The following is a 24,707-nucleotide window of genomic DNA, read 5'->3' as shown; positions in this document are numbered from 1 at the left end:
TAATTCTTAGTAGTTTGTGCTATTGTGCTCTTTTTTTCCTAACTGGATGAGCAGTTATTAAGATATTTGTAAAACTGACATACTAATATTTATTATAGTCATGTTCTGATAACATGACTAATCTGCTTCATCAGAAATCAATAAGTGGCTCTCAAGATGAAATGCGATATAGACTGTTAAAGAAGGTTATTAAGATGCTTCATTATTATTGGACTAATGGTAGATATGTGCAAGACGCTAAAGTAAATATGAGGTATGCCCACCTCCACTACAGCATATACCAATGGCCAGAGATGCACATCCCCAGTGGAGAATAGCTATTTGATGTGCAACATGCAGTAGCCACATGTGCAGCTCCCCAGTGCAGAGTTTCAGCAGTGAGCTGGCTGAAACACAGTGAGAGTGATTGTGTTTTCCCAGGGAGTACCCAGCTGAGACTGAATGGGAGCAGCCCCTGCGCTGGGAGAGTGGAGGTTCTCTACAACAGGCACTGGGGGAGAGTGTGCAGCCACTCCTGGGATCTGCCTGATGCTGAGGTAGTCTGTAAACAGCTGGGGTGTGGGGCTGCTGTTTCTGCACCCCATTCTAAACGCCCAGGCGGCCTCCCTGAAGACAGAGTGCTGAATAGGGTGGGCTGCCTGGGGAACGAGACCCAGCTGAGGGAGTGCAAGTCCGGTCCGTGGGGAAGAAAGGACTGTCAGCATGAGTGGGATGCTGCTGTGATTTGTGCAGGTAGATACATCTCTTGTTGTAAATGGATGATTGCTGTGCCAATATATTTGTTTAGGTTGGAGTTTCCTCTTTCTGTAAACTTCCAGTACAGCCAAACTTCCCAGGTGACGTGGTTAGGGAGCCATCTCCTCCACTCAGAGTTGCCATTGAGATATATTAGTGAGTGGGCAGAGCAGCTGCCCCTCACATCTGGCTCTGTGACCTAATTGAAGAAAGGCAGAGTCATGTTGACAAATCTGCTCACTATAGTGCACCATTAAATTAAAGATATCTATTCATTTCTACAATGAGCAAAACTTGATTGTAATTAGTGGGGTGCAGAAACTCTGATAATCCAAGTATATCCCATAATATGCTTTTATGTTAGCAGGTATTACATTTAACTAAACTTCAGGACAAACTTTGTACTGTTTTTTTTATTGTATTTATTAGTTTCTGTTAAGTATAATCTATATGTGTGTATGTTCAAACAGCATCTGTAAACCTCACAGCTCTCGTCTATACTGGATTATATGCACACAATTGTACCATAATTTGCATCAGCTTGTACTTCCTGTATCTTGTATTTGACTTTACTCTTCTAGGTATCTGTATTCACGGTTTTTGCAATTGCTCTTCTTTGAAATCATTTTCATGTATTCATCGTACTTACTATGTGCTAATACTGGACTTTACTTTTATAAGTAAATAGTTTTATTATAAAAATTAACTGCTCTTAGTCGAACCTGTACGACCTTTGCTCTTATTTGAATGTGATCTTTTGCTACTGATTTTATTGTACTACTCTTATCTGTAATGTGATATTCTGAAATATGATACTTTACAATGTGATATTTTGTAATGTGATACTTTGTATTGTGATATTTTGTAACAATTGTAAGTCGCCCAGGATAAGGGTGCCTGCTAAGAAATAAATGAATAAATAATAATAATAATAATAATAATAATAATAATAATAATAATAATAATAATAATAATAATAATAATAATAATAATAATAATAATAATGTGTTTTTTTTAGAATCTCAGGAAGGAAAAGAAGCACTGGAAAGAGGAGGTAAATGTATTTAAAGTTAAATCTTTATTTTAGTTTAATCCAGCATGTTTACATTGTGGATCTAAATACACTGGACCCTTTATTCAGAGAACGCCCCCCACTGCTCCATGCCTGCCAGCAGCAGCAGTGAGGGAAAGCGAGCAGCGGCTCCAGCAGAATAAATTTCGCTCTGTGTGTATATATATATATATATATATAGCTCTGGAAAAAATTAAGAGACCACTGCAAAATTATCAGTTTTTCTGGTTTTACTATTTATAGGTATGTGTTTGGGTAAAATGAACATTTTTGTTTTATTCTATAAACTACTGACAACATTTCTGCCAAATTCCAAATAAAAATATTGTCATTTAGAGCATTTATTTGCAGAAAATGACAACTGGTCAAAATAACAAAAAAGATGCAGTGTTGTCAGACCTCGAATAATGCAAAGAAAATAAGTTCATATTCCTTTTTAAACACAGGAAGAGTTCAGAAATCAATATTTGGTGGAATAACCCTGATTTTCAAGCACAGCTTTCATGCGTCTTAGCATTCTCTCCACCAGTCTTTCACACTGATGTTGGGTGACTTTATGCCACTCCTGGCGCAAAAATTCAAGCAGCTCGGCTTTGTTTGATGGCTTGTGACCATCCATCTTCCTCCTGATCACATTCCAGAGGTTTTCAATGGGGTTCAGGTCTGGAGATTGGGCTGGCCATGACAGGGTCTTTGATCTGGTGGTCCTCTATCCACACCTTGATTGACCTAGCTGTGTGGCACGGAGCATTGTCCTGCTGGAAAAACCAATCCTCAGAGTTGGGGAACTTTGTCAGAGCAGAACGAAGCAAGTTTTATTCCAGGACAACCTTGTACTTTTGTGTTGTTGTTTAAAAATGAATATGAACTTATTTTCTTTGCATTATTCGAGGTCTGACAACACTGCATCTTTTTTGTTATTTTGACCAGTTGTCATTTTCTGCAAATAAATGTTCTAAATGACAATATTTTTATTTGAAATTTGGGAGAAATGTTGCCAGTAGTTTATAGAATAAAACAAAAATGTTAATTTTACCCAAACACATACCTATAAATAGTAAAACCAGAAAAACTGATAATTTTGCAGTGGTCTCTTAATTTTTTCCAGAGCTGTGTATATATATATATATATATATATATATATATATATATATATATATATATATATATATATATATATAAAATTTCACACAGATAAAATAATTTCTGTCAGACACAGGCATTTGTTTTTTGCCTTTGAATACATGTGAAAAAACATTAGTTCTAGACTATTTTATTTTTTATTTTTTACCTGTATTCTAGTGGAAAAAAAAAAAGATATTCCGCATGGCATATGTTTGACACCCCTGCTCTACATGAACATGGCTGAACAGTTCATATATCACATGTAGACTCACTGAGCTGGAAGGTGTTTAAGTCTTTATGAATACTGGTTGCAAGTGCGAACCTCTACCCCTGGTAAGCACCCATTATGAATAGGGTCGTATGGTTTTTTTTTTTTAACTCTACCTTTGTTTAGATGAATTGAATAACCTCCCTTGTGTTTATACAGGAACAAAGGAAATACAGTTGGGGATTCCATACAGCTGTGCTAGCCGAGTGCAACTCTATTACAGAGGCCAATGGGGGGCAATTTGCTGGAATGACTTTGGAATTAAGGAAGCTCAAGTGGTCTGCAGACAAGCTGGGTGTGGAGAAGCAGAAACATATTCTAGGTTTTATGTTGAAATTAATGATGCTCCCATTTGGCTGGACAGAGTTCACTGCGCTGGGAACGAGACAAATCTCTGGGACTGTCCTTCAGACACTTGGGGTCACCATGAGTGTGATCTCAGAATGCAAGCAGCTGTTATATGCAAAGGTATGTGCTTTCACAGTGCAATATAGTTATTAATAGCTGTCGCATTTAGGCCCAAAAATCTGGGAGCCTAAAGAAAAAAAGTATTGATTGTGAATAAAAGGAGGCAGTTGCTGTTTAGTCAACTTCAAATAGAGTAATATATGCATTTACATATATAGAGAGTAACAAAAACATGCTTTGTTGAGTATTTTTTAAATAAAATGATGTATATGTTGCCACTCTGTTGGTTCTGCAGGACTGTGTCTCGTTGATTCTGAATATATGCAAAGTAAACAAAAGCATTGCTTAGAAAAAAAAATTCTAATCACAGATGCTGAGGCTGGCAACACCTATCTCTCTCTGGTAGATATATTGAAGTGTATCCTCGTTTAGACGAAGCTATCCTTTGATACCTCGGCATGTTACAAGTGTACCTTGGTTTCAAGTCCTGTTTTGTGTTGAGAGTTGTTTACGACATCCCTTTGGTACGACCTTTGTCATAGCTACATATGGTAGTGGAAGTTCTACAGCGAGAGAGAACATGCATGTGAGATCAGATTGTTTTACAGTGATGTATTCTGCCTTAACCCCCCTCGCCCTTCTTACTGTAGCACCCTGGAGAGGCACTCGTTCTTTTCGATCAGGTTGGGATCAGTCGGGCAGAATACCAGAAGATAAAACTAATACTTTAAAACTCCCTGTCTCCAGCACTCCTGCATCCCCAATGCCTTTTTAAAATAGTGAAATCTAAAGCAGTTAAAAACACACACACAGAGGGAGACAGAAAGCACAGCAGGAGCCTCGCTCTGAATGTCAACGGCTGTTTAATTAATTTTTCTCCCAAAACCCACCGCCGAACACAAGACTAATTCCATCTCTGCTTCTGCTGCCTGTGTGCCCAACCTCCACCCCAGACAAACCCGGATTCACATCAACGATCCAATCCAATCTCTCGAATGCATCACCATATCACCCGCCGATATGTCTGAATGCTCATGAGTAGAGGCAGTCCAAAGCTGTGGGAAAATATGCAAACATTATATCTGCAGAGCATCTTATGTGATTAGTCTTTGTATTAATAATGGCTTTTAAAAATGTAAATCAAGTAATCATAATCATATCAAACAATGTCTGGGTTAAGTACTTCCAATTTAATATAACAAGCATATTTGTCAGTAAGAACTTTGGAAACTGTCAAACAAAAACATCTCATGAGACTTCTTATTGGGCCACATTTTTAAAGCCTCTAGTCTTTAATTGTTCTACTTTTTGAAGGAGGCAAAATGTCTGTTAATTTAATAAAACTAGAACCGAATAACCAAGATATATACTTTAGGTCACTTTAGCAGTTTGTTTATGATAGTTATAATGTCGCTGTAGCTGCAGAATACGGCAAATCTAAAGACTGCGAATTCTTCCTGCAAATTCTTCCATTTCCAAGGAATTTCATTAGCTGCAGATTTGGCTCTACTCATGAGGTGATCAAGCAATTCGCACAGAGGCACACGATTTTGATTGCCGGCTGCCATGTTGGGGGCTTTAATGCGCATGTCATGTCAGAGCAAAAAGGAGCGGTTTACAGCAATTCCTCAATTACCTAGGATTTGCACTTTGATGTGACCTGTTCTGAGGATGTTCTTTTCAAATGCAGATGCAAGCCGAAGTGCTGCCTTCAAAGCTGCTCAAGTGAACTTGTTAATGAGGCCACACTCTGAATATCTAACCGACACACGAGGGCAAACGAAAAAAAAAAAGAAAGAAAGCAAGATGCCAAAACCACGTCACAAAGCAAAGTCTGGCTGCACTTGTTTGGGCAACTTAATCATAGACGAACAACGTGTGCTAGTGTTATTGCTTTGCAATATCATCATTCTTTCCTTAAATCATTCATAATTGAAAGCATTTGTGTTACAGGTGCTATTAATTTGTCATTGGCTGATGGAGGAAGCCCATGTGCTGGACGACTGGAAAGTTATACTATAGGAAAGGGTACATTTCATGATGATGTTCTTGATGCCAATCTGGCTCAAGTTCTGTGTTGGCAACTAGACTGTGGGTCAGCTGTATCAGTGAAAACAGGAGCCTACTTTGGAGAATCACCTGGTCGTTTTTGGACTTATCCTGTGCGTTGCAATGGGAATGAGTCTTCCTTCTGGCAGTGCAATTCAGAGATTTATTTTTCTATAGATGTTGTGGACTATCCCCAGAAAAGTAAATTTGTTGGAGTTGTGTGTTCTGGTAAGCTTCACAGTTTTATTCATTATTATTTATATGTACAATTTGTCTCGTCTTTAACACTGAAGAGGCAGAACAAGGTTTTCAGAATTAGGCTAGGCTAGTAATTCCAAAGTGGGATGCTGGCACCTAAATTAATTCCTAAGTATGGTACCTGGTTTTGATGCTTATTTTGCCTCACATTGGTGGTTGTTTTATCTACTACACAATGCTACACACAATAAACATTTTCATATCAGTTTTGATAACCAGTGTGAAAACAGATAACTTCTAAACTATCTTCCAAATGATTATTATTGTAAAGATATGATGGATAGAATGTTGTTGTTGCAGTTTCTCTTAGTGACTTTTAAAAATTTGATCAGTCTAGATCTCCATTTTTAATGAATCTTGAAATAAGTCGCGTCTCTCTCTCTCTCTGAGTGGTCAGAAGGCGGGTCGATCGATCAATGAAAGTCACTCTTTGTGGTTTCTTCATGCTTGCCCTTGTAAGAGAAACGACAGCAGGCGCTGGGTTCATAAATCTGTAGTAAACAAAACAGAAAGAACGCCAGTGTCTGGAGCGAGAAAAAGAGACAGACAAGCACTGCTGAAGAAGACAGCTGCAACATTTAAAAATCATGTCCTTATACTGGGACGTTATCATAGTTCAGCTGGGGAATTCTGGGCAACCCCGTGAGTGTTAGTGAAGGAATAGCAAAGCATAACTGCAACCCGAGCTGAAGCAGATGGCAGAGGCTGCGGGACGCTGCAAGAAGCAGCACCTTTTGTTTTAGTTTTATTAACAATGTTTATTTTCTCTTTTGCTTTCGCCATTTGTTTTTGAATATTATTTTGAAGCACCTGTGCGTGCCATCATCATTGAGCACCCTGATACCATTGTTGGTAAACCCCTGGGACTGTGTAAAGCAAAGTCTTACCATTGCCGGTATTGAAGCCACGGCACGAGATTGCCATCTTGTGGATTAAATAAAGCAGTGTGTTTATGTGTCGTTCAACTAAACTTTCGGTCTCCCCTGTATTCAGTGAAACCCTGCACCCTCCCTCGAGGCGCACTATGTAAGCTGTTTAAACATGATAAATAAATGAAGGGATGCCGATTCAGTGTTTAAAGTAATAGGAGGAGGCTATGCAAATTAATAACAAATGTCACTTCACTTTTCTGAGTTTGAATTAATGGTAATTAGCCAGCATTGGTCAACAATATATGTAAATGCTGTAAATAGACCTGCACTTGTATTAAAAGATCACAGAGCTCCAAGACTGGTGGATGGGGAGGATTCCTGCTCTGGCCGGGTAGAGGTGCAGTTTGGAGAAACCTGGATGACCCTCTGTGATACACACTGGGATATGCATGACGCCAGTGTGGTCTGTAAACAGCTGCAGTGTGGAGTTGCAGTAGCTACCCCTGGAGGGGCTCACTTTGGTGAAGGAAGGGGTCCAATGTGGGAGGAACAGTTTGACTGTTGGGGCAATGAGTCCATTCTGTTTGACTGCCCTGTGTCAAGGAAGAATCACAGCTGCACTCATGGGAGTCACGCTGCTGTCATCTGCTCTGGTAGGGGATCTAAAAGAAAGAATATGAATACTTATTAGTTTATTAGTGTGTCTTAATATACTGCTGAAAATGACAGCACCTCCTGGTGACCAGCTAAGAGTATGGAACTAGAGCAAATATTTGCTTATACAAGTTTACCACAGTATTTTTGTATGGTATTTTTTGCAGTTTTACTAAGTTTGCCTTCTGTATTAATATGTTTTACCATACCTTGCTGTTCTTTACCATGCTTTCACTATGCTTTGTTACACTGCTATGTAGTTACTATGGTAATCTTTATAAGGATTGACTGGGTTTCTACTGAAAATACAGCAGTTTTGCTGCAATGATATTGATTTATTGTAGACAACAGCATTTTCATTTTCTTAGTCAATCCATAAGTGATTCTAGACAGCTTAGATAACAGTATATATATGAGATATCAATTGTACATGATATTTGAATTATGTTTCAGTAAACAACTATTAGAATACTATTTTTTAAAATAATAATAATAATAATAATAATAATAATAATAATAATAATAATAATAATAATAGCTTGAAAGTCTTCTATCAATTGCACAAGTTGGGATGGGTGCTGTGCTTTTGGTCAATAGACTAATTGCCTCCTGTTTCAAAATGCTATAATGATACACGTGTTTTCGAACGATTGCAGGAAAGGATGGGCCCCAGTTAGTGGGTGGAGGCAGCAGGTGTTCAGGCCGAGTAGAGATATTACATGGAGGCCTCTTGGGCACTGTATGTGATAAGTACCTGGATCTGCAAGATGCTGATGTGATCTGCAGACATCTTCACTGTGGTGCAGCTACTTCCACACCTAAAGGAGTACACTTTGGAGAAGGGACTGGCCGAGCCTGGAAAGACAGCTTTCACTGTAGAGGGAACGAATCACGCTTGGGGGAGTGCATGGTGTCCTGGGATCAACGGGTATGTGGCAATGGGAGTGACGCCAGCATCATCTGCGCAGGTAAGACAAGCTGGGTACAGGACAACCTAAAAAAGCATTATATTCTTGATCATAAGACCATGTGGTATGGCAGTTTGTTTTCCTTTCACTTGTTTTTGTAAATTCTTTTAGAAAACTTAAAAAGGAGCCAGGCGCTCTGTAGGGACTTGCTTGCCAGCTGTGTGTGTTGACAGGGAATGGTAGCCTGGAGTCGAAGAGGCGAAGCCAACGATACAGAGAAAAGGTGTTCAGGACCAGGGTTAATTTCTTAGATTTCCCAGATGATGATCTAAAAACTTGATTGCGTCTGTATAGGGCATTTTGTTGACCTCTGTCAGACCTACTGGAGGACCTTGAATTGCCTACGAAAAGGGCCCGTGCCATACCCAACAACAACAAAATATTAATTATTAAAAGGGAGTTTTATGACATTCCTGGATTTCCTAGAGTAATGGGAGCCATCGACTGCCCACACGTTGCACTGAAGTCAATGCAGCACCATGCATATGTAAACAGGAAGGGGTTCCACTCACTAAACGTGCGTGTGATTTGTGATTAGGGGTGTTGGGATATGACAATAAAAAGATAATTGCGATATAAATTCTAACGATTATTCTGTCGTGAATAGTTTTAATTCTCACGGTAATTTCTTTTTTTTATGTTTATGATTTTGCACACGGAGAAAGACACATCAAATGGATAGAATGCAGAAAAAACTATAATGGGAACATCGAGTAGATGGCGGGTTTTATATAGCCACAAAAATTAACAAGAGCAGCGCGCAACAAATATGGAGGATAGCGAGAATAACAGAAACAAACTCTTTCCTCCTAAAAAACAGATGTAATCAGTTAACTGGGATCGTTTTGGTTTTAAAAAAGACGATGGTCAGGTTATTGAAGAGGGAGGGGCAATTTGTAAATTATGTCAAGCTGTTCTTTCAAAGAGCAGCGACACGATGAATGTGTTCACACGTTCAGATCGCCGCCAAGCACTTTATAAAGAAGCAACATCGGTAAGGAATGTAGTGTTTATTAAAAACCAATTGCGTGTATAATAATAATCCTAATTGCATTTTTAAGTATTCCCGTTTTATTATTAAAAACCAAAATTATATATTTTTTTCACTACATAGCTCAAGGAGGACAAACATTTAAACGCTATTTAAATCAGACACAAGGATACAGCGAGTGTGGTGTGTACTCAAACAGGAACGTCAATATATTTGGCTACTCCCTAACCACACTATCCTTTCAGCTGTTTTCTAATTATTTATTTTCAACTAAATATTAGCGTTTTCAAACATTCATTTAATTCACGTTTAACATTTTGTTGATGTACAGGTCAGAATTAAAGTCATAAATAGTATGCATTTAAAACCCCTGGGTTCTGACTCCTTCCGTCTTTGTTATTGTGGTCCTAAAGTCTGTTGTCTTCATGCAGTTATTTTGCCTATTTTTATTTTTATATAGAAAGTTCTAAACGAGAAACATTTTAAAAAGCTGTAAGGAGAGGCTCACCACAGCTAGTCTGCATTCACAATTTTGTATTTATTCCTTTTCATATGCTCAATGACTGGGACTGGAGTAAAGCTTAGGGCAGGGTGACGTGACCAGCTGCATTTAGAAATGCGTTTAACCCAGTAATAGTGTAGCTATTGGATATGGAAATAAGACATTTTTAACATCCTTAAAATCAGACTAACAACTATGAGAAACACACAAATTAATCAGATAAAAAACTAAACAAAACTCTCAAAAAAGAAAAAAAAAACTATCTTGATTAAATTGGCACTTTAGTGTATCTACAGTAATTAATACCTATGTTTCATAGATGTTTAATAAAAAACAAAAAACAGTAATGAGAGTTCTGTATTTAAAATATTGAGTATTTTGTAAATATCTGTTGTATTGTAATTAAGCACCATATTTTTTCAATTTGGTTTATAATGTTGTAAAACATGTTTTAGCTGAATAAATAGTTAATATTTTAAATCTGTAAGATTTGTTCTTTGTAAAATGTCATGCTGTATCGCAGTTATCGTGATAATACCACACAGAATAATCGTCTGAGAGAATTTGTATATTGTGACATCCCTATTTGTGATGCATCTTATAACATCTGGAATGTGTGTGCAAATTTCTCTGGCTTCTGTCACGACTCCTACATTTTGACACAATCCGCTGTGTTTAATAATTTCAGAGACCCAATACGCAAGATGTCATGTTAGTAGGTCAGTATTTTAAGACTACGTAGATAATGAAATATTTGTAGTTATGAAAGTATTGTAGTCTTTTCTATACTTGTGGTTATGACTGAGATTTATAAAACTGAAACTTTCCATCATTTTTCATCTGAGTCTTGAAACCTGGTGTAGGCGGAGCTCTGGCTATCTTTTTTAGGCACATGTTCACCTAAGTTAAATTTAGGCACACACTGAAAAATGTAGGGGCAGAAATTTGGGGGCACACCAAAAAAACAATACAATTTTGCTCAAATTTATTGTTGAATAACTACAAATCTTTTTTTCCTTCCTTTCTTACATAACACTTGTTAAGATAAATGTGCAAAACATGGATTTTTTTTTAACATTGTCAGACTTAAGCCAGGGAAAATCTTTTAGCCACTGTTAGTTGAACTTGTATGTTCTTTTGCCTCTGAACACGCTGTAACTAACATAGCCCTTCTCCAAGTTCCCTGTTCACTTTCATCTTCTGACATACCTTCATTGCTAATTTCTTGTAAAGACGCTGACATGTCTGAATTTTGTTCATCGCGATTTTCATTTGAAACCTCTCCAATCACATGAAAATAGTTTATTTTTCTCATCTTGGTTTCACAAGATTTCAAACTGTCTGGAAACGAGTAGCCATCACACTGATATATTAGTGAAATTGGCGGGGTATGGGATTTGTAGTTTTTAATGTGTGATTAACAGTGGGCAGTGGACACCAGTAAACTACATTCCCACGGTACATTATGATTGAGCTTTGAGAGTTTAGCTCAGACTGTGTTTTTTGTTTTACACTTTCAGATGAAAAAAATGATCAAGTTTATTTTTTATAGTCAACCTTTAGGAATTTCTAGTCGCACATGTGCGCCTAAATTAAAATGTACGTCCTCACACGCATTTTTTTAGTCTCATATGCAGAAACTGTCGGGATATTTTCATCTGTGCTACTGGACAACACAGAAGGCTCTTCCCTTCAGCCATAATAAAAACCGTTGTATGCTTATGTTATTGCTTGTTCTGATTTGTCCCAAGATCCACCAAAAATTGATCCACGTATTGGACTCCACTGTTATACGGCATGTATAAGTTGCTTCACGCTGACGTTCGCGCTGAATCCTACAGATAGTGTTGATGCGTTGCTCTAGTGCCACCTACAAGCAGTAGCAAGTACTACTTAAGAAAAAATTTACACATTTTCTGTTTTTTTTTTTGCCATACATTGAAAAATCACCAAGTAGCTAATTCCATGTTTTTTTCAGTGATTTTGAAATTGCATTTTTCTGGAGGGACTAACTAAATATCAGACACCATATCCCACAGATCAAGCTGATAAGATTTGTCTTTGAAGCATAGTTTGACCACACACTTCTTATAGCGTGAGAAATTTGCATAGTATAAACGTGAGAGTCCTGCTTCACATTCTCATGACAAAGTTTTTTTTTCTACTCATGCCTTGCTATACAGACTCCCCCCAAAATAATCAAGATGCGTATATTCATTTGTTTTTCCAGAGGAGGACTGGCTGTTAAGGCTACGTGGTGGAGAAAGCCGCTGTGATGGGAGAGTGGAGGTGTTGTTGAACAGCACGTGGGGAATGGTTTCAGACACTCAATGGAATTTACAGGATGCCAGTGTTGTCTGCAGACATTTAAACTGTGGCCTTGCAATAGAAGCATTCAGCCCCTCGAAATATGCTCCTGGGAACGGCCCTGTCCTTATATCACAGATTGAATGTAAAGGAAATGAATCTTCACTGCAAGGCTGCCACTTTTCTCAATCTAACGAATCAGCAAAATCCAATGTCAGCGTAGGGGTTCTTTGTACAGGTGAATGTTTATTTTGTATTAAATAATACAAACAAAAAACCCCAATATGAAAAGTATTAAACTACAAAGAATGACACCACTTAAAAAAAACTATGGGCCAAATTTTAATACACACAAAAATAATAACATCACCACTAACATCCCTCAGGTGAACATGATATTGTCAATCGAGTGATTGACCAACAGTGCAGGCACAAAAACTCTCACTTCACAGGGTAAAGTATTTTCCACCTTATCCCCCATAATTAGGCACTAACAAACTGTTAATAGCCTGTTGTTGTTAATGTCTTTCCCTGTGATCAAAATTGGGCCCTATATTTTTGATGTGTTACAGATGTGTTTTCTTAAATCCTGATTTCTATTGCGCGTGTTTGACAGAGCACCTCCAGATGAGATTGGCAGGCAGTGGCAGCCAGTGCGCAGGAAGAGTGGAAGTGTACTACAAGGGCTCCTGGGGGACAGTCTGTGATGGTTCCTGGGACTTACCTGATGCTGACGTTGCGTGCAGACAGCTTGGGTGTGGACCTGCAGTACAAGCCCCTGTCTCTGCTGCTTTTGGGGAAGGCTCTGGGCCAGTCTTGGTGAACGATGTCAAGTGCCTGGGAAACGAATCAGCTCTGTGGCAGTGTCCTTCAGCAAAATGGGGAGAGCAGAATTGCAGACATAAGAAAGATGCTGGGGTTGTGTGTTCAGGTAAATTAAATACACATATAAAAGTGTGGATATATTTAAGATTGATACAATCTAACCATTCAGAAACTGAGCAACAGCAAAAGTGTGTCAATCCTTCTAGTATGTTACACATGCTGTTTTCACTGGTTTGAATTCCATTATCGTTATGTTTCTGTTGCAGGTAAAAATCGTGTGCTAGTACACAGCCAATGAACTATTTTTTAATGTTTCAGAGTTTAAGGATCTTCGCCTGGTCAGTGCTGAGTTTGACTGTGCTGGGAGACTGGAGATATTCTACAATGGAACCTGGGGAAGTGTCTGCTCCAATAAAATGAGTTCCACCACTGTAAACATGATCTGTCGGCAACTGGGATGTGGAGGCAAAGGCACACTGCAGTACACTAACCAGTTTGGAGTAGGCTCTGGTCCTAAATGGCTTGATGAAGTGGACTGCCATGGATTTGAGTCTGTCCTGTGGCAGTGCCCTTCATTGCCATGGGGACAGAATACATGCCTGGACTCTGAAGTTGCTGGAATTGAGTGTTTAGGTGAGAAGTCTTGTGTGAGTGTACAGTGGGAGTCACGGTATTTACTCCGGCCAAGTTAGAATGGAGGGTGGAGGATAACTGGTGTTACTACCTATGCAGTACCGAACTTTATTGGACAATATAGGGTGCTACTTCAGATATCCCAGCTTAAGTGTGCAGAGAACCCATTACTTGGATAATGTCACCAGAAGTGGACGAGGCTAAAACCGTAAAAATGCATTATTTAAATTCTTTATTGTGCAAGATGCATTGGTGGTGTGTTGATGCACATATCTTCTGAATAACTGCCTTTAAGAAATGTTTTCCTTGTTTATAAAATGATTGAGTTTCAATCAATAACAATCTGACAGTGTTATTTAATATAGAACCTGTCATGATCAAACTGAATAAAATTTATTCTATAAGCGATTATTTGTCTTACCCTTTGTATCCTTTTGATATGTTTGATATATTAGTTTCCTTAGAAATGCGTGATCTCTATAGTGAATTGTGGGATTAAAGTCCAAGCATTAAACTCGACAAATAAATATATATCATGTTTTCTACACCAGTAGCTTGTGTTAGGTTTAAAGAAAGGTCACATTTACATGATAAATCAATTGGATTTGCAAGTTTTGCAGCATACTTTCATTGTAAGTTTACAGCCTTGGTATGGCAGTACACCAGTAAAACTGTCAGTGCTCCAGATGAGAGGAAAATTTGCTTCCAGTCAGCTGTCAAAACACTCAGTACTAAAGTGAATTGCTGTTGATTGGTAGTCAATTGTAAATTTGAGGGAAAGGAAGCATTTTTGGTTTTGAAATCAGCACATTAATAAATAGCTGTGTTTTGACTTATTTAATAGCGGTCGACAAATACTTACTTAAAAGCAGCTACTCTGAAAATATGAGGATCAGCACACCCCTTAAGTTTATTATGATGCATTTACTGGGGAATTCAGTTGTACATTGTGAATGTTCTCTGACCTCCCTTACATAGAATCAAACTTCACTGACTGCCAACCTGCAGCTGATGCTCCCTCCTTCCCCCTGGATTGGCTCTCTATCTCTACAAGAGATAATCAGGAGCTGATTTGCAGAATTATTTATTTAATTGAAAAAAAAACCTGTTCTGAATATAATAGGATGTTTAATTGCTAATCTTACTCAGAAAAAAATGCCATACTCATTACGAGTACTTTTTTGTACTCGTTTCTCGGCATGGCCCAGGTAACACGCAGTGTGTTTATTGTTTTTGTGTTTTGTAGGATACACTAGGAAGCCTGCTGTTACAACTATTTCCAAAGAAAGAGTCTGTGCAGGTGACTATTGTGTCTCTGAATTCAACTTGTTCTAAGAATTAGTATTTATTCTCTGCATGATGATGTATAGGTTTTGCTTTATATTACTATTTTATGAAGTGAAAGAAAACTTTGATTAACAAAGTCAATTCATATTATACCTTATAGTTACTGTTTTTGAAACCAAATACTGATTACTAACTCTACGTTTTTAAAATACATTATATGATGTGTATTTGCAGCCTCGTGGTACCCAAGCGAGAACTTGAACCACTACAAGAGGACTAGAATTGGTAGTTAATAGAGATCATATTCCACAACCTCAGCTCCCCTGCTGGGGTTAGCATTATCTTTTGCATGACAATTTCAGATTGGTGACCCTGTCTAACCCTCCATGGACCCAAACTGACCCATTGTTTGTCTTGTAATTGCAGAAGGGCAGGTGAGGCTGGTAGGAGCAGACAGCCCGTGCTCTGGCAGAGTTGAGCTGTGTTACAGTGGGTCCTGGGGTACAGTGTGTGACGATTCCTGGGATCTCAATGATGCCCACGTGGTCTGCACACAGCTGCTTTGTGGCTCTGCAGTAACTGCTACCCCGGAAGCTCGTTTTGGAGAAGGGAATGGGATGATCTGGCTGGACGATGTGAACTGCAGGGGCACAGAAATATTTCTGTTGGGCTGTCGCTCCTCTATGCCGGGGCTTCATGACTGTGAACACAGTGAAGATGCTGGTGTAATCTGCTCTGGTACAGAGAGACACTTTTCACACTTTGACAGATCCCCAAAAATGTGGCAAAGCATGTTTTCTGAGACACAAATAATTACTTTACAATTAACATGGTCATTTTATATATATTTTTAAACACTGTATGCAGGGGTGGGGAATGTGGGGGTGGGGGTAGTGGAAACTATTTCTACAAAGGAGCTTTTCTACCAACCATAAAACTAACTGCTTCAGAAATGTTCAATAAAGTGTCTTCCCAGTGGGACTGTTTTAACTCCTTTAAAAACTGCGTTGAGCGCACTACTCCCGAAAGCACAGTTTCTAAACCAGGTCTTGCAAACTGCAGCACAGGTTATGTTTACCTTTGTGTGTGAAGAATTTTCCAGATTGCTTTTACATCATTGTTACATTACACTGTGTAACAACATTATTTTTTTTTTGTTCCTGGGTAGTAAGTGTTATTTCCTAATTGCTTATGCCTCAAAAGTATAGAACATGGCTATTATTCCCCACAGACTTTGCTTTTGTGACCAGGACAGTGATATTTCAAAATATCACTATTTCCAATGGGAAAATGGGCAATGTATGTCTTTTCGTTCACATAAAGTCAGAAAAAAACAACATATGAATCCAAATTAACATGTATTTATATTAAAGTAATACAAAAATGACTACAAAAGATTTAGAAGTGAGTAGTTTTTCAAGATTTACAATTATACTGTAAATACAGTATAATTGTAAATCTCGAAAAACAGCTCACTTCTAAATCTTTTGTAGTCATTTTTGTATTACTTTAGTATAAATACATGTTAATTTGGATTCATATGTTGTTTTTTGTGGGGAATAATAGCCATTTTCTATACTTTTGAGGCATAAGCAATTAAGAAATAACACTTACTACCCAGGAACAAAAATTGTGTTACATATTGTTATCATCTAGCAATGTATTTTTTCAGAATTCTGCATTGCCTCAACCTGCAATCACACTGAAAGTAAAATATACAAAGTAAATACATTCACAGTGATCACATACTACTGTCTGTATTTGCAATTCATTTATTTCAGTATAAGCTGTGTTTGGGGCCTGCTCTGTTGAGTTCCTGGTTAGTCTTAATTGTGCTTAATAAAGCAGTGAACTCAAGAGCCCTGTCGAAGCTACGGCAAGCCATTTTTAACATTTAATCCTCAATTGCTGATATCAAGAATGGCATTTCTGATATCAGGAGTGGCATTTTTGATACCAAGAATGGTGTTTTTGATATCAGTATTATAATCACATTTTTTATATAAAAAATACAATTCTTGATATCAAAAATGCCATTCTTGATATAAAAAATGCCATTCTTGATATAAAAAATGCATACTAATGAGCATCCGTTTTGAGTTCTTGATATCAAAAATGCATACTAATTAGGTGATGAATTACACCTGGTCTGTATGTCTGTTTTGTGTTTGGCAAAATGTCTGAGAATTCTCGTGACATGGACAATGCTTTACGAGAAATTCGTAGAAAATTCACTTCCATCGGAAGAACTTTAGAACTACAAACTGCAGGCCAGCAGGAATGGTAACATATTGATTCGGCAATATTAAATTTAAGAAGACTTGAACATTTCCTCAGTAGTGAAATGAGATGAGCTTCAGCAAAGTCTTCATGATCTCAGACTTTTGATAAATAGGAATGAACAGGCAGGATTGAAACTTGCAAGGCTTATATAGTTTCAAATAATTAAGACAGATGTAGTAATGCTCAGCTAAAGCATTCTGAATGCAGAAAGTGTTTTTAAATATATAGGTTATACAGTGACCATACAATAAATTGTTAAATCTCTTTTTCTTCCTTTGAAAAGACCTGCGTGTTAAAGTCACTAACTCTGATGCTTCGTTATTGTTAGACATGTCCGTTCTGGCCCATTCTATAGATGAAAAAATGCGCCTTAATACAGCAGAAACATTATCAACACTATCGGACATGGCATTCTTGGCATACCCAGGATAATGTGCTTACAAATGTGTCAACCGGAAGTCTCCATCTAATTCGTATACAGTTTTGAAGTTCAAAATTGAATCCAGATGTTCATTAGCATGCATTTTTTGTATAAAAAATTCAGACCGGATGTTCATTAGCATGAATTTTTGATATCGGAAATAGAATTATTGATATAAGAAATACAATTATTGATATCAAAAATAGAATTGTTGATATAAGAAATACAATTATTGATATCAAAAATTGAATTATTGATATAAAAATAGAATTGTTGATATTGGAAATACAATTGTTGATATCAAAATAAAAGGTACTGTTTTCGATATCAACAATTCTATTTTTGATATCAAAAAATAACATTGAGAATTGTTGATGTCAAAAATAGAATACGGCTTGCCATACTATGCCCTAGTGTGACCCTGTCCTTTCAGAAGCTGTGCAGTCTTCCAAAGCCCAACCGGCTGGGTGGCTCCAGGCTTTCATTGTCACCTGCCTGATTCTGGGGATTCCTCTGTGTGTAGTGTCAGCTGCTCTCCTCATCACAACATACAGATACAGGAAACACAAAGGTAGGGCTGAGTATTGCAGACAGCATTGGTTTGTGTCAGGCCCTTGCCTTTCATTACAGGAAGCACCATGATTGCTGCCCTAAGTGATCCCTCCTCTCAGTCCTATTTAAACCTCAGGTTAAACTGTTTGTTGCTGACACAATCACATGTGCTGCCTAACATGACAAGTAGATCCTCATGTACCAGCTAAGATTTATAATAAGAAAGTATTAATTCTCCAGGCCCTGAATCCAGTGAAGGCTATGACCCTGTTTATGAAGAAATTGACCAGAGATTACACGTGAAAAGATTAGATCACTCAGGTAGGTAAAGAGGAAGGTTCCTGTGAACTGTATTAAGATTTGTTAGCCACTTACTTGTAGTTTTATTTTAAGGATCAATATTATTTACCTTGTTGGACATTTTTTGAGGAATGAAATAGTAAATAGTAAAGCGAAGTGGTCAGGCCAGATAGTTCCTCAACTATCCAAGACTGACCAGAACAAAGTATGCAATTTGACTGATATGCAGAACTAAGAATACAGTCATGTGCTGTACAGAGTTGAGTGTCGGTTCTATACAGCAGTTCCTATCAGTAAAGTCCCCAAGCACTCAATAAGTAAACCAAGTAATATTATACTGTACGCAAGAGTTATAATACATTGTGCAGGACTCACATCAGTCTGTTCTCTATCCCATTAGAAAAAATGTAAATATGTATTTTGTTTTTGCATGAAATCAGGTAATGATGGCTAGAATGGCTTCCTCTCATTTGTAAATTTGCTTATGTTCTTGTGTTCTGAAGTTCATGAAAATATATATATATTTGCAGTCTGCTTTCCTTTCTGAGATTGTGGTTACTGTTTTATAGCTGAACTTCCCAAATCCAGGTGTGAGGGTTTTGACAGTGACACAGAGGAAGTTGATGTTCCGCAAGAGAAAGATGCTGAATATGATGATAATGAAGAGAATGACTACGTCAATGAAATGGAGGACAGTGGTAAAGTGCTCTGTGACACGTCACACAGGATATAATCTACACTATTTAACACTAGAACTACCGAGCCGATTTGACTGTTTTGAGGGTTTTAAATTGAATTTATTCTGCCTGTCTGGTAGATACGAGGCTGGGCGTTCATGACTTTTCCTAAATATATCTATTAATTATCCTGACAAAGTATGAGGCGCGGGGTTCATAAAATAAGGGAACTATAATATCCTCATACTTAGAACTACCAGACCAGTTAAATTGACTGCTACATAGAAATACAATTGTATTTGTATCAGTCGGGATTGTGCTGGCGATGTACTGAACTGTGATTAGATCAGTGTGCAGCCCTTACATGAATGGCTGCTTGTAATCTAAGGTGTCTATTGTAATTCAATCAGCCTTTTGTAGCTTCTACTGTCTGTCATGTGAGCAGGTATCTCCTGTGATCTATTTTTAGATTCACTCAGGTTACTATACATGTCAGAAGTTACCCAAAGGAATTCACTCTTCCACAATTACCCTGGTGACCAAAGACATAATACTGCTGAGCAAAGCTTAGAGTTACTACAGAATTTATCTGAAAGTGAATCTGGAGATGAAAAAGTTGTTAGCACTGGCGTAGGAGAAAATTCCAACAACAATGAAAGTGAGGACAGTGCCAGCGAAGTGTCAGGACCAAGTGTGCAAAGAAATCACCCAGCACTCCATTAGGAACACCTGGACACAGAACCGGCCTCGCAAAGGGACGCAGAAGAGAACATGGAAGAAGACGCGCTCCTGTGTCAGCCCCTGCACCTGTACCACCTGCTTTGCCTGTGTCAGCCCCTGCACCTGTACCAGCCGCTTTGCCTGTGTTAGACCCTGCACCTGTACCAGCCGCTTTGCCTGTGTTAGACCCTGCACCTGTACCAGCCGCTTTGCCTGTGTTAGACCCCGCACCTGTACCAGCCGCTTCTCCAGATTAGAGCCAACACCTGAGGCAGCCTCTCCTGCACAATAGCGCCAGCACTACCAGGTATTCAAGAGATTGGTCGGTCGTGATGGCACTGTTTGGGACATAATAAATCCTGGTCTCCACACTGCAGGAAGAAGGGGTCAACAAAATGTTTTGAAGGTTTCAGGACCCACTCCATATGCAAAACACAACATCTCTCATAAGAGTGTATTGAGTGCTTTTCGATTATTGATAGATGAGCATATGCTTCACTGCATACAACGCTGCCCTGAAACTGAAGCTCACCGACAACTAAATGTTGAATCCTGGTCAATGCCCTTGGAGGATTTGGAAGCATTTATTGCACTGTTGTTGGAGCATATGGTGCCAACAGCCTGTCGATGGACAGCTTGTGGTCCAGTGAGTGGGGACCTTCTTTTTTTTTTTCCCCAGACTATCTCCGGAATCACTTTTAAGAAATGATAAAATGTTTGGATTTCAATTTGAAGACGACCAGAAGCGTGAGCCTTCAAAATGATAAAGTTGCCATGGCATCCGAAGTTTGAAATCACTTAATTGATAACAGCATTCTCTGCTACAAACTGGGGGAGAACATTACAATGGATGAGCAACCTTTTCCAACAAAAGCAAGGTGTCAGTGGACTTAATATGTCTAACAAACTTGACAAATTTGAGATTAAGTTTTGGCTGGCAGCGGACGTTCAATCCAGATATTTGATCACTGGCTACCCCTACTTGGGCAAGGATGAAACTCGCCCAGCTAACCAAAGGCTGGGTGCCAGTGTGGTACTTTGGCTAATGGGACCCTATTTAAGGAAAGGGAGAAATGTTACCACTGACAAATAGTTTTACCTCACTGCAGTTGGCAAAATAGTTGAAGAAAAAAAGCAAGCTTGGTTGGAACAGTAAATAAACAAAGAAGAGAACCTTTGAGATCAATCATTTACTAGGAACTGGATGATCGCAATGATGGCTAGGGCTTCCTCTTGTGTGTAAATTTGCTTATGTTCCTGTGTTTTGAGGTTTATGAAAATATTTTTTTTTTTCAGAGTCTTCTTTCCTTTCTGAGTTTGTGTTTACTGTTTTATAGCTAAACTTCCCGAATCCAGGTGCGAGGATGTTGGCAGTGACACAAAGAAAGCTGAGGATGTTCCGCAAGAGAAAGATGCTGAATATGATGATATTGAAGAGAGTGACAATATTGATGAAACGGAGAACAGTGGTAAGGTGCTCTGTGACACTTGGCAGTTGGACACACAGGATATAATCTACACTGTTTAACCCAATACATTGTAGTAGAATATTGATGCTGTGTGTTCTCGAGTTGGAGCTTTGCTTTCTGATGGCACTTCAATGGGTTCATATTCTTAGTGTAGACAAGGCTTGCATGTTTGGCAAAACCAGAGACAATAGGCTTACCTACATAAAGCAGTGCTGCTGTGTTTGTGTAAATGCTGTTAAAGGAATGTTTGTGTTGCTTACTGGTTTGTAGCTGAGCTTGCTGATGGTGGCTATGACGATGTCGGCCATGAAACACACACAGGTCAAGATGGCCAGTTAGACCCTGATGCTGAGTATGACGATACTGAAGAGAACGACTACATAAATCTAGCAGAGAACAGCGGTAAGTCTTATTTCCTTCACATAGGGTAATAAACAATGATGAAAACAGTGTTCGACTTGGACACAGCTGGATATATATATATATATATTTATATATATATATATATATTAATTCTCATATATATATATATATATATATATATATATATTAGCTCAAAGAGCCAGCTGCCCAACGTTTCGATATGTTGTACATATCTTTCTCAAGGGAAGTATATATATGTGTGTGTGTGTGTGTGTGTGTGTGTGTGTGTGTATATGTATGTCTGTAAAGGTTTCTTTATTTGTTATATTGTTCTTGGTTTAACTTGGTGGTATTGTTCAGTATTGCCTGAAGATGGGTGCTTCTCTCACTGTTAAAGTCTGACTCATTGAATATCTTCCAGCTGGCTCTTTATATGACGATATTGGAAACTATCTTGAGCAGGAGACTCTAGTCAGAGGTGAGTTTTTGCATTGCATGTATGAAAAGAGTAAGCATACAGTATAAAGAAGGCTAACCGGACAGCATAGCTCTGGCCAAACAGTAATACACTTAGTAGAAGGAGAATATGCTTCCAAACATCTTTTAAATCACTCAGTGTGGAAGTGAATTATAACGGAAGGACACAAGTGTATCTTGTTGCTGCAGCCTGGCTACAACACTAACTTTCAACCTCCAGAGCCTTTTGCATTTGGAATGAAACATTTATTTTGTTCTGTATTTTTTAATTCCAAGCCTTTAAAAATTCTAACTAAAGTCTCTTTGTCATCGTTTTCTTGTAGGGGATTGAAGGTCGCTGCAGACAGAAGTATTCCATGGCCTTTCTAATAGTTTGTTTGAGCTGTAACGCTAGTAAGAGCTAGTCAGCCCTTCACTGCACTCAGACTTCCCTTCGGACTCACAGCTTTTACAATATTTATCATTTTGACTGTGGAGACAGTTGAAGAATGTGTACATTGTGAGGCAGTCTTCTCATTGTGTTCTCAGGATGGAATGTATTATCTTTGAAGGCTATCTACATGTTTTCTACACCAAAATCAAATTAACTTTACCAGTCATAATTGTATTTGGACCACAAGCCTTTGTATTGCCTTCATAATTAAAGTTGTGAAATATTGAATTGTATAATAAAATGTAATTGTAGATGAGTTATTTCTTTAATTAAAGTCCCTTTGCTGACAGGCAAGAAGTACTGGGATTTATTGTAATCTAAGTGAGGCTGGTGTGAGTCGATCATTGGGGGTGATCTGTTGCATTTTGAACCCTGGAAATGTCATTATATAGAAATAAAGAGTGTAAAGAACTATTACTATCTAGTCAACATCTTATTGGTCACTCCATTTGTTTATAAATCAGAGGACCCACACCAATTCACCAGTTCAATCCAGTCCTGCATTACTGTGCTATAGCTGCGCTGTTGATGAAATGTTCTTATTAGTCTGTATTATATTGCTTTGAACCTTTTTTTGAAGAATGTATACCTTAATTCACAGTCATGTTGTTGATCCTGAATCACTTGGATCCTTTAAGACCAGTCTGACAAAGTCTTAACGGATCCAGTAAGGTCTGTTGTGCTATAACCATTTTAAACACCTGGAAGAGAATATTAATTTAATGGAGATGTAATTGTGTTTTTTTTTTAAGTACTAAAACCTATAGTACCAACCCTAAACAAAATTCAAACTATTAGTTTAATGTCAAAACATATGCTTAATAAATGTCACTTTGATACATGTAACTTTTAAATCCCTATATTTTTGATTATGTTGCTTTAAATGCTTTAAGATGTACGGCCATTTTTAAAATGAATAATAAAATTATAATACCGAAGAACATATGTTTCTGTTTGTTTTTTTAATGTGTTTTTCGCTATTCCTAAACAAAAAAACCTGCTACATACTGTAATTGTAAGTTTAAAAGCTAGTCTGAATTAGTTCTGATTAGTTAGTTAAACTAAGCACTGGATTTCACCAGCAGGGGGCCCCTCTCTATTTGGTTTCAAGGCCATTCACATGAAGCACTGAGCTGTAGGCCAAACTGCTTTCTTGACTTGTGCCTGGATTTTTGACTGATTAATTTACAACAGACTTGTGTTGTACCTCATTATCCCCTGCAAGGTTTTAGTATCATTTGCGTTTCAGAAGAGTTTTCTCTGATGTGTGTGCAAATGCATTTATTTTTATAATCTTTAGTTACGCCTAGTGATGGGATTCCACTGACTTTAGGAGGGTGCTTTTGTTTTTTATTTGTATATTTAAATTTAAGCTAGTATCTATTGACAGTTCCTGCCATATGCTTTAAAAACTAACAGATTACATTTGCAACTGTGCGTTTGTATCAGTGTTGTATCTTGGTCTGTGTAGTGTTTACAGGTTTATTTTAGATTTCAGCAGACAGGACTGTTTTCAGTGTTCAATATCAGTGAACTACTAGCAGTTTTGATAAAACAATCAGACATTTTATACTGGATCCCAGCACTGTACGCCACAGAACAACATTCCTTCAAGGATGGAGCGTAGGCCTACTTAAAAAAAGCTTTGTAGATTCCTATGTTACTGTGTTCTTTGTGCAATAGCTAGTACTTAGATTAACACAAGGGCGCTGGAACTAGGGGTGCTGGGGGTGTGGCAGCACCCCTTGTCTTTGCATGGCTTCCATCATATACAGGGGTTACAGTTTTGTTCAATGGCTTTCAGCACCCCCACTTTAAAAATCGTTCCAGTGCCACTGCATGAACACAATCATTGCTAGTATATTTATGTACTTCCTGCAATATTTTGAAGGTAAGTTAGTCTTTATTATTCCTTGCAGTACACTAGTTTTTCATATTAAATAAGTTGTAATTCATGATGCCAGTGTAAGAGGAGGAGCAATAGAAATGCTACAATGACGTTTGTAATATTGAAACAGATTTAGAAAGCAAATGCTTTTATAAAATACAGGTTTTCAA

The 24,707-nt window shown here is 38.0% G+C and overlaps 2 protein-coding genes across 2 annotated transcripts; both read left to right on the top strand.

Moving 5' to 3' along the window:
* Positions 1-346: 346 nt before the first annotated feature.
* On the top strand, positions 347-5,862 carry LOC121313788 (scavenger receptor cysteine-rich type 1 protein M130-like). Its single transcript, XM_041246582.1, has 6 exons — positions 347-377; positions 421-732; positions 1,754-1,789; positions 3,360-3,668; positions 5,562-5,636; positions 5,855-5,862. Exons 1-6 carry the CDS (start codon positions 347-349, stop codon positions 5,860-5,862), a joined length of 771 nt encoding a protein of 256 aa, XP_041102516.1.
* A 1,276-nt stretch (positions 5,863-7,138) lies between these two features.
* LOC121314263 (antigen WC1.1-like) lies at positions 7,139-23,547 on the top strand. Its single transcript, XM_041247322.1, has 14 exons — positions 7,139-7,440; positions 8,098-8,409; positions 12,133-12,447; positions 12,826-13,140; positions 13,353-13,667; positions 14,914-14,967; positions 15,381-15,692; positions 18,092-18,229; positions 18,451-18,531; positions 19,080-19,208; positions 21,245-21,376; positions 21,647-21,778; positions 22,161-22,217; positions 22,540-23,547. The coding sequence occupies exons 1-14, from the start codon at positions 7,206-7,208 to the stop codon at positions 22,545-22,547; spliced, it is 2,535 nt and encodes an 844-aa protein (XP_041103256.1). The 5' UTR covers positions 7,139-7,205; the 3' UTR covers positions 22,548-23,547.
* The last annotated feature ends 1,160 nt before the right edge of the window (positions 23,548-24,707 follow it).

The sequence above is a fragment of the Polyodon spathula genome, chromosome 4, assembly GCF_017654505.1.
Source record: "Polyodon spathula isolate WHYD16114869_AA chromosome 4, ASM1765450v1, whole genome shotgun sequence".
In the NCBI taxonomy this organism is placed as follows: domain Eukaryota; kingdom Metazoa; phylum Chordata; class Actinopteri; order Acipenseriformes; family Polyodontidae; genus Polyodon; species Polyodon spathula.
The sequence above is the reverse complement of the archived record's forward strand: the minus strand, read 5'-3'. Positions and strand labels throughout refer to the sequence as shown.

What these genes read in the sequence shown, in the direction of transcription:
- LOC121313788 (XM_041246582.1), top strand. Translation starts at nt 347, where the DNA reads ATGTGCAGCTCCCCAGTGCAGAGTTTCAGCA. An exon ending in CCCAGTGCAGAGTTTCAGCA is followed by an intron (nt 378 to 420) that starts GTGAGCTGGCTG and finishes GTGTTTTCCCAG; the next exon opens with GGAGTACCCAGCTGAGACTG. An exon ending in AGAAGCACTGGAAAGAGGAG is followed by an intron (nt 1,790 to 3,359) that starts GTAAATGTATTT and finishes GTGTTTATACAG; the next exon opens with GAACAAAGGAAATACAGTTG.
- LOC121314263 (XM_041247322.1), top strand. Translation starts at nt 7,206, where the DNA reads ATGACCCTCTGTGATACACACTGGGATATGCATGACGCCAGTGTGGTC. An exon ending in CGCCAGCATCATCTGCGCAG is followed by an intron (nt 8,410 to 12,132) that starts GTAAGACAAGCT and finishes TTGTTTTTCCAG; the next exon opens with AGGAGGACTGGCTGTTAAGG. An exon ending in TGCTGGTGTAATCTGCTCTG is followed by an intron (nt 15,693 to 18,091) that starts GTACAGAGAGAC and finishes CTGTCCTTTCAG; the next exon opens with AAGCTGTGCAGTCTTCCAAA.